Source organism: Limulus polyphemus, unplaced genomic scaffold (genome assembly GCF_000517525.1).
Source record: "Limulus polyphemus unplaced genomic scaffold, Limulus_polyphemus-2.1.2 Scaffold1464, whole genome shotgun sequence".
In the NCBI taxonomy this organism is placed as follows: domain Eukaryota; kingdom Metazoa; phylum Arthropoda; class Merostomata; order Xiphosura; family Limulidae; genus Limulus; species Limulus polyphemus.
In genome coordinates, this window is record NW_013667074.1 from 13,611 (window position 1) to 23,139 (window position 9,529).

Sequence of the window (9,529 nt, forward strand, 5' to 3'; positions counted from 1 at the left end):
AACTGTGCCACCCATCTCCTCAAGCTGTTGCTGAGGGATCAGTTTGTAGATGCCTCGAACAGTCCACAACTGAAGATACAAGTAAAGCAAGCACACCCCTCTACTATGCAGGATGCAATGGCCAGAGCCCTCTTTTTTTTAATATATAAGCCTGGTGAGAAAAACCAACTGCATTGCAGAGATAGATAGATAATTGAGTCAAGCGAACAGTAGGCACCGTAAGTAAAGTGTGTGAATTGCTGTGATTTATAGCGTGTGTTATAAAGGTTGTTAAGTTTAAAGTGACTGTGGAAATTCTGTGTATTACTAAAATTTGTATCGAGAAAGAATAAACTAGTTTTAATAAAGAAAGGACTTGTATCGCTGAAGTTTCTCGGAAAGAATTTCTACGGGAAATTAACAAAGAAGCAGATACGTAACAGTATGCTTCATTTTATTAATGGACTTCAATTTATGGCGATTTTTTTGGTAAATAAGTTTGTGTGTCAGAACTTATGTTAATAGTATACTTGTTTCACATGGTGGTAGAGCTTTACAAAGTGATTGCATATTGAAAATGTAATCAAAAGAAAATATCAAATATGTAAGAAGTTAATATAAAAAATAGAATAGTATAGTAAAATCTTATTTTCAGTAGTCAAGTATTTTTAGGTAGCCAACGACCTGATTTAGTTTTACTGTGTGTACTTTTAGTACTGTGTTTTTATTTCAGCATCTATGTGTTGAGTTTCTGAAAAGGTCAGACACTAAGTACCAATTGAAGAGTTAATCATTTATCAAATAACAGTGTAAGAATGTTTTGATTTACTTAATTTTTTCTAACTCAAGGTGTTTTATGTTTGTAAACAAAATGTCATCTTATTATAGAGAAAATATGAAACCTGATTAAGAAGACTTGGCTAAAATGTCAATTTTCTGATAATATGTGTATGAAGATTTTTACCAAAATTTAATTTAATTCTCATTTACTGTTACAGATAAAAGCTTAGGTGTTGGACTAGGAATGTGTGCAACTCTTGGCATAGCTGGCTGGCTCAAGAGATTTGGTATTGACAATGGATTTGTTTGGTTTCCAGTAAAGGAGGACAGACAGGATACTTTCCTGAATTACTATAAGCATGATTGGAGCAAAAATATAGTCCCTGACCCAGGAAAAGATCAGTAAATGATTTGAGATCATTATTGATAGTAGTTTAGACAAATCCAGTAATTACACAAATAAAACTGCTTTAAGCCCGCCAATTGTTTCTTTTTTTCAAAGACACAGTGGATCAAGTGAAATAAGTGTAGGGAGACATTGTAATGTAAATATCTTTAGAGAAATCAATAAAACAATATAATGCTTAAATGTGTTTTGTATTGATTTCTAATTGTGATATACATAAGTGATAAATGACAAACAGGTATTTGCTCATTAGGAGTTGACTTTAGGTGGTAAAAGCACTGTCACTTTACTTTGGATTCCTATAGTCTGAAAAAAGTACTTGACAGTAATAAGAAAAAAGAACATTAGAACCGTGAGAGAGTAAATGAGAGGTAACTTCTAATCAGCACATTTTAACATAGAATACTAAACTAAGATAATGTGTTAGTGTTATCAAATATTTGGAAATATTGAAGGAAAAATTTTTATAACTAACTGTTGTAATTAGAAAGACAGAATTTTAAAGATAATTAAAAAAATGTTTGTGTTCCACTGGACCTTCATAACTGTAGGAAGTGTTTTAAGAAATTTGGACAATTCCAACTCTACAGGATTTATAAACTTATTTGAAAATTCACTGGATTTTCTGCTGACAAGAATCAAAGTATATAGAAAACCATCTTGTTGCTTTCCAAGTCTGAGATTGACTAACAAAGATTAAGTAAGTAATCAGTAAATTTTGACCACTTTTTTATCATATTAATATTATAATACACAGGGCTGAATTTTAACGGTCATCTGAAATGACTAAAAACTTTCACGGATGACCAACTTAAACCTCTGTGTTGTCCAAAGGATAACTAGTGGCCTGGAACAGACCCTTACTCAAAACAGCATTTTAGTCTACTGTACACTTATCCATTCCCACACTACACACATAGTGTTGACTCTGATCCTCAACCAAAATCATTGGTAAATTCTCTAACTACAGACTCAAAAATTTGAACCCCCACAAGAATAACTTTTGGCCCATTTTTTTTCTTAAAAAAACGATTGTACTTTGTGCAAGAGAAATGTTGGTACAATCCACCAAAAGGGGCTGAAAACATTAAAAAAGTTTGCTTTTGTGATTGGCTAATAATACTGTTTTAGTCACTAAACTTTCTATCATGGACAAGCTGTGCCTCTGTGGTGTTTTATGCATGGACATTTTGTATGGAGTTCAACGACCATGAATGGCTGTGTGGTAACATTACAGTGTATACAGCTTAGAGGCAGGAATTTGCAACAAAAACAATCACTAATAACATGAATATTTAGTGAGATTAATTTCTAGTATAAATATTTACAATAATAAAACTAACATGGTTGTATCAACTAATAAACTAAAACAATCAAATTTACAAAACCAAACTCAGAATTTTCGTCATTGATCTTCATAGTTAAAACAGTGAACCCTTTCGATTATGCATGTATAAGCCTAAGGCTAACGTTACATAGACACAAACAATCGAGTCTTGGGAATATGGAAGGCCTAGCTACCATGAGAAAAATCATGAATTAAATAGAAAGTAATGATGATAACTGCAAACAAAATTTTATGAAAATTTTGATCAGTATGAAACAGAATAACAATAAATAAAATAAGGCTAACTTTGTCTCTCTCCGGGTTAATACAAAATTACGGGTTATGATTGACAACACATATCAGCAGTATGTGTGTGTGTGTACATATGCAGCACTCGAGCATTGTGCACACATATTATGGTATAATTGTATGTATGAGAATTCCAATGCAAGTCTAGTCTTACTACAGGCTGTACTTGGCAGGCAGGCCAAACTGGTTAAAATGAAGACATTGAACATGACTGGCCAAGATTGCTGTTTTGTTTATGTTTTACAGGTCATTGACTGTTTGTTTCCTTGAGATATTATGTAACATTAGTATGGTTTGGGCTTCTTTTTTTCCAATATAATGAAACTTTCCAGGAAATAAGGCAACAAAATTAGTCGAGTGAAAATGCAAAATAAAAAGTAATTGTATTTTTTGGAAATAAATAAGATATACAAACATCAAGCTTCTTGTAATTGGGTCTTTGTACATTGATATTGTCATAATAGGATCTTTCAATACAGCCCTCCAGACAACCTGGAAATTTCCTTAAAAATCAAGCTCTGCAATACTTTTTTTTTTTTTTGTATCAAAATATTGATATAAATTGTGAAAAAATGTGTAACTGGTATATATTTGTTGAGACAAAAAACAATCTATTTTGGCATGAGATCATATAAATTCTCCTTAGATGTCTGCTAAAAGCTCATCGGGTTGATTTGAAAAAAAATATTTTTAGGGCTGTTGATGTGTAACATCCCAAAAGAATTGTCGTAAAATTTTAATTTAATAAGTCCATCTTATACCTGGAGAACCAATTTACATATCATATTCTTTTTCTGGCATGTGCAGATGTGTTTAACAGTCTTTGTTCATGAAAATTGGTATGTATAGTTCCTTGACCACTATGTCGGTCATATCCCACTTGGTCTGGTAAGCAAAAGGCCTCATTGGTACTGATACAGCAGATGTTTGGTTGAAATATTATCACAGTCTTTGCCTTCACTCGTAGGTTCTTAGAAGTGTATTAAGCCAGGGCTTGAAATGAGTGGTGTCTACTGTAGCTGCCTAAAAGTCTGTGAGTTCTAGTATTGAAGCAGTGACAATTGAGGGGCACTGGTATTTATATTTCCAGTTCATAATATAATCTGAGCATGTTTATGAAAATTCAGACAGTTTTATACAATCATAAAAGTCTCGCACACAAAAAAATAAATCTGGGTGCAAACGTAACATTTGTAAGGAAAACTACATTACAACAATTAAGTTTTTCTGATTGTTTATTTCACATCTTTCAGTGGGCTTCTGAAAGTTAAAATAGCAAGTTTAAGAAATGAATGCATTCAATAGTTTTTCGTTATATATATATATATATATATATAATGTACAAAGTTAATGGTGGCCTTTGCTAGTTTATGTGTTTGTGACACCTCTTCACTGTCCGATAGTAATTGTTGTCATGATCAGTACAGCCAAGGTTAATAGTACAGGTCTTAACCCTTTCCTTGGTTTACTTTATATAACTGGTGCTTTCCATGTTTCGAAAAAGATTTGCAAGAGTTAATATGGGCCAACCATTTTTTGCCATTTTTTTTATTATTTGCATGTTATCATATATTAGAATCAGTGCTCTCCAGATGACATTGTTTAAGCTGATCTTCCATCAGTTTATTCTGAATTATGTATCAAAAACTGGAGAAAAGCATTCCTATCATTTACTGTAGTTTCATTGAAATTATATACTTGTATAAATTTAAATATGTAAATATTTTGTCAAAAAATATATTAACAGATCATGAAAACTTTTGTTTCATTAATATATAAGCTATCAAAAAAGAGAGAGAAAAAAAAAACACCTGTATTTGAAGTAATTTTAAAATGTTTGTACTTGTCATAACATATTTAAAAAAAGTGAACTTCCCCAGAAATTCAAATTATATTTGATAAAGGGCACTTGACTCATGAAACTGTTTTTCTTTTTAATGTAACTGGAAGACATTTACCAGTTGCCATAAAAGTTGTTAAGGTTAAAGCCCTGTAAACCACTAATATAGTTGTCTACAAAATTTCCTAATCTTTATTGTAACTGTTCCTGTGTGTAGGGTATCCTGTTTCTCAACTTGGGTATTTTTAATAGATGTGACCATTTTCCATCATTTCTCTATAGGTTTTGAGAAAACTTGAAAAAAAAAAAATAATAGTCTGTAGGGCTGACCTTTAAGTATTAGACAATTATCCAAATGGTGTAGTTAATTCAATCTGAGGTGTTCTTTTGAATTTAATTTATTTCCTGCAAGTGTGTGAATAATTTCCTTGCAATTATGTTTAGTGAAAAGTTCACATTTATAGTGCAAACTAGGGTGAGCATTAAATTAATTGACTCTTTGATGAAGTCCTTCGTTGAGAAAGTTATGTCTAAATTTGGCAAATAGTTAAAAGTGACCTCAAAATTATTAATATATAATTTAAAACAAATATTTTATGACTTATTGCAAAAGATGGAGTCTTAATTAATGATTAATCCTGAAATTTCTTTTGCTGTTAAAATTATCCAAATGATACTTTAATTTTCTCGATTAAAATGTTTTTTAAGGTCAGTAGTGAATACCACTTTTGTTTGGTTTTTTTTCTTTTAAACTATTTGTTCCAAACTTTGATCAAATTGTAAGTTTTGCAAATGACCTAGCTTCAATGATTGTGATTAGAAGTGCTAATGCATTTTCATTTTTTTAAGGATATCAGACCTTTAGTTCTAGATATGCATAAAAATGTAAAGATGTAACCGTGGAGATCTACATTAAGGATCAGAGGTTTACTGTACTTATATGTAATTAAGTCATAAGCTCTATGTATTAAATTCAAGATTATCTCAGGATCAGTATTGGTCAAAAATACTAGAAAAGTCAATTATTTCATAGTTAACTTAATCAGATGACTTAAAAACTGACAGTTGTTATTAACTGTATATCATTTCAGTCCTGCTCTAACCAAAAGCATTCTAATCATTTGTGCACAGGGTGAATATCAGTTCTTAATTACTACATATACTGTCACAAGGAGCATTCTGTCCATTTATATAATAATATACAATACAAAAAAAAAACTATAGTTAGTTATGTAAATGATTTTGTTCTGCAATACTGTGTAGGATAGATTCAATAAAACATTACACTGCATGTTAGAATTTATGCATACTTTTATTTAAAGAGGAATCAAAGAAAGAGAAAAAATCATGTTTAAGGTATTTTAAGCTTCAGCCTCTTGGTTTATGGATAGTAGGCAATTCAAGTTCATACAACATGAGCATAAGAACTACATCAAGACAAAAGGAATATTTTTAGAACATAGACTAGAGAAGTTTACACATGTTTAAAACTATGTAATCATGATGCACTACAAAATAAAAAGTAGATAACCATAGCATTACTTTTAATATTTTGGTATACAAAATCTATTAATCCCACCAAATTCTGAAAGTTTTTCTGTATTCTAAATAAATTATATATATATTTTTTTCTCTTGTTTCTTGATTGAAAGAATACTAATTAATAACTATGCATGTAAAATTACAAAGAAAACATAAAAGACCATTAATATTTTATAACGATATTTGTGTATAGCACATCAATAAATGAAATTTTTTTAGAGTTCATTTACACACCCAGTGAATAAAATTATCCCAGTCCTTTTGTCCTTTATGAAGAAAAAGAATGGATGGTGTGCATAAAAGTTTGGTTGATAAGTAAAACCAATAATACCAACACCTGTTGCAGCAGTAGCCATGCTGCCTTTCTCATTTACTTCAATAGTAGCATGATGTTTAACATGAGAAACAAACATGTCCCTTCCACCATTGATTCCCGATAGGTCTGCTTTTTCTTCCGAGAATAGGCTTAATAGGCCAAGTGACTGCAGTGTCTCAGAAAGTTCTTTCTTATATGATAGCGTAAATTTGGGTAGGGTTACATCAACTGTAGTTTTTGTCAGTTTTTCAGTGACTTGTTCCAATATTTTGGAGCTCAAACGTCTTTCTAAGTTTAAAATTCCATCTTTCATGACTGGAAGAATAACAAACATGCTAATGTATGTTCCATTGTAGGGTAATTCAATGACTTTGGCATCCAAATCTTCTATGTAAGCAAATGGAACTTCATGCCTTAAATACATTAATGGAACTGATTTTGGATTTTGTCCATTATTATAGAAAGTTCCTTCTTTTAGAAGGAACTCAGAAACCCAGGCACCCTGAAAGTAAACAGCATTTACTAAGACCAAACGAGTATCAGAACTCAAAGGACTTTCAAAAAGTTGCTTGATCTCATGATGCGTGTTCTTGTCTACCCATGAATTAATTTCATTAACTGATTTTTCTCCATTATTAGCAAAGTCAGTTTCCGTAATTTCAGCTTTATATATTTCTTCTAGAGTTTTTTTATAACAATTCAGTATCAAAGAATCACTTTGATAAAACATTGAGTTAGCTACAATTAGTTCGTATCCTTCTTTAGATCTTTCTATATTATGAAGAATATTTTGGAAACCTTTGTGAATGTCACCATTATAAAGTTGTTCATCATTGTAACCTAGGGCTAATTCCATCTCTTGTGCTGTTTCATGTTTGGCTCCAAGGTATACCATGCCCATGGCTACTGAGATACTCAGAGGAGAGATTAGATGATTTTCATTTTTTGGTAACTGCATGTAAAGACGAAGAGCAAACTTATTGATAGCTTTTGCTAGCTTATGTGTTACAGTGCTGGTGACACCTATCCATTCTCTTGTAGTAACTGTTGTTATGATCACTAAAGCCCAGATTAGTAGTACAAGTCTTAATTTCTGCATCTTTGTACCTGTCATAGGAGAAAAAACAAAAATTGTAATTCAACAGTATTTTAATTAATCTGCTATCTCCACTTAAAATTAGATTAATATATGTAGTGACGATTTTCATATAAAATATCTTAGTTTCAAGGGTCTAGTTTCGTTTTTAATACAATAGTGTATTCTTAAATTTATAGAAACTGATCAACCCCAAGTACTTGTTTTTTGAAAAAACGAGTTAACACGTATTTGAAAAAAGATCAAATTAACAATTACCGAGAAAATTGTGTTATGATATACTGATTTGAAGCTCCTGTAATGTATAACTTTATAACACAGATCACAATAACATTTAATAGCATGTGAAGAAAAATGAAAGGAAAGAAAATGGTAAGTGCCATAAAATTAGGAAAAACTTCTTTTGCTTGAGTATTTCTCAATGGCAGTTAACCATATTTTGTAGGTTAACAATGACTAATGTTTCGACATTACACTTATGGATGTCCAAAATATAATTTGGTGATATTACTTCAAATTTATTCCAAGAAACAACGAAAAGGATGCTTGAGCTTTTCATTACAACTATACATCAAGTAATTATTTAAATTCTTCTTAATATCATATCTTCTTAATTTTATTAGATGCTAAAAAAAAAAAATTATTATATAATTTATAATATATATTCTTCCATTATCTTGGAATGTTGGGAATATAAATATGAAATATATCCTCAGCACCCAAACAATGCATTTTACATCTTTTTCTGATGATCTTTATGAATATGAAAGTAAGAACTTGAAATTCTTAAACTCGGTAGTCACATTCTTAACTGCTAACAGTATTTCTATTGACAAGTATTCTTACAAATTTAAGGTCTATTTAATAGGTTGATAAAGTTTAACACTTCTTATATTTTCACTACCATTCTTGTTGTCAACAACTGAAAACCAAATTCTTTTATAAATTCCTTCATATTTTTCTTTATTTTCCCATACTATTCCAATACTGTATCTTTATACTCATTCAAATAACAGTTTTGTCAGTTTTTTTTTTTACCCTTCAAATACCTGAGGGTTTAACCAATGTTTAATCTACATTTATTTCACAAATTTTTTAATTTTTATACCAACTTAATATTCACTTCACACTGCAATAATTTGCAAAAAATATAGAAGAAACTTTTATGGAACTTTTCGTTATTGTTTACTCAATATTTATCATATTTCAGTATTAGTGCAATTATTTATCAAACATTTTTAAAGGGATTGTATATTTTGCTATCTTTTACTGATAAATTCAGCTTACAACTAAGATACTTGTACTAAACTGAATTGACAGTGATATACAATATGTTGATCAAAAATTTTGAACCTAAATATTTATGTATATTGTTGCTACTTCATTCTTTCTTTGTTGAAAGAATAAATTGTACTTTTTTTTAATATATCCAATTTTCTAAATCATTATTGTATCTAAATTTACAGCTGTTACCTAAATAATATTCTAATGTATTAAATGCAATCTGTAACCCAATTTTTGTTAGAGTAAAATTAACTCATTAGCATGCATTGAACAATTTACAGTAACTTATGAAATATATGAAGCATGATTTTCAGGTAATGATTTATTAAATCATTTGTATACGAGGAAAGAGCAAAGCAGAAGAAAAAAAAAGTTGTACTTAACCCACTTTTTTTACTTTCAAACATGGCAGGTAAACTTCTTTGCCTTAAGACAAGGCCTATCATGCTTATAATATAAACTGATGTTCAAATCACTAGCATTTTTTCTTCTATACTTAAAAAAAAAAAAAAGATATTACAAAACTTTTTCTTCTTCCAGTATCAATTATTGAAATCTATATGTTTGAAAAACACACATTATCACGTATTGAATAACCAAAATGAAATATTATCTATCATCTAGTTAGAATATTAATTACTAAAAGAAAT

The 9,529-nt window shown here is 30.0% G+C and overlaps 2 protein-coding genes across 12 annotated transcripts in view; one reads left to right on the plus strand and one right to left on the minus strand.

Annotated features, from left to right (window-relative positions):
* LOC106463703 (NADH dehydrogenase [ubiquinone] 1 alpha subcomplex subunit 11-like) overlaps positions 1-1,256 on the plus strand; it is a 13,249-nt gene extending 11,993 nt beyond the window's left edge. The window contains exon 4 of the mRNA XM_013923761.2: positions 978-1,256. Within this exon, the coding sequence (XP_013779215.1) occupies positions 978-1,165 (188 nt within the window). The 3' untranslated portion in view covers positions 1,166-1,256. The remainder of the gene's footprint in view (positions 1-977) is intronic.
* Positions 1,257-5,934: 4,678 nt separating this feature from the next.
* LOC106463704 (serpin B3-like) overlaps positions 5,935-9,529 on the minus strand; it is a 67,213-nt gene continuing 63,618 nt past the window's right edge. For 9 of the 11 annotated variants that reach the window (XM_022391281.1, XM_022391280.1, XM_022391283.1 and 6 more), the window contains one exon: positions 5,935-7,606. In XM_022391281.1, coding sequence (XP_022246989.1) covers positions 6,399-7,598 — 1,200 coding nt within the window. In that variant the 5' untranslated portion in view covers positions 7,599-7,606 and the 3' untranslated portion in view covers positions 5,935-6,398. Of the gene's footprint in view, positions 7,607-9,263; positions 9,378-9,529 lie in introns of those variants that run through there. The other 2 variants (XM_022391277.1, XM_022391284.1) reach the window with 2 other exon arrangements.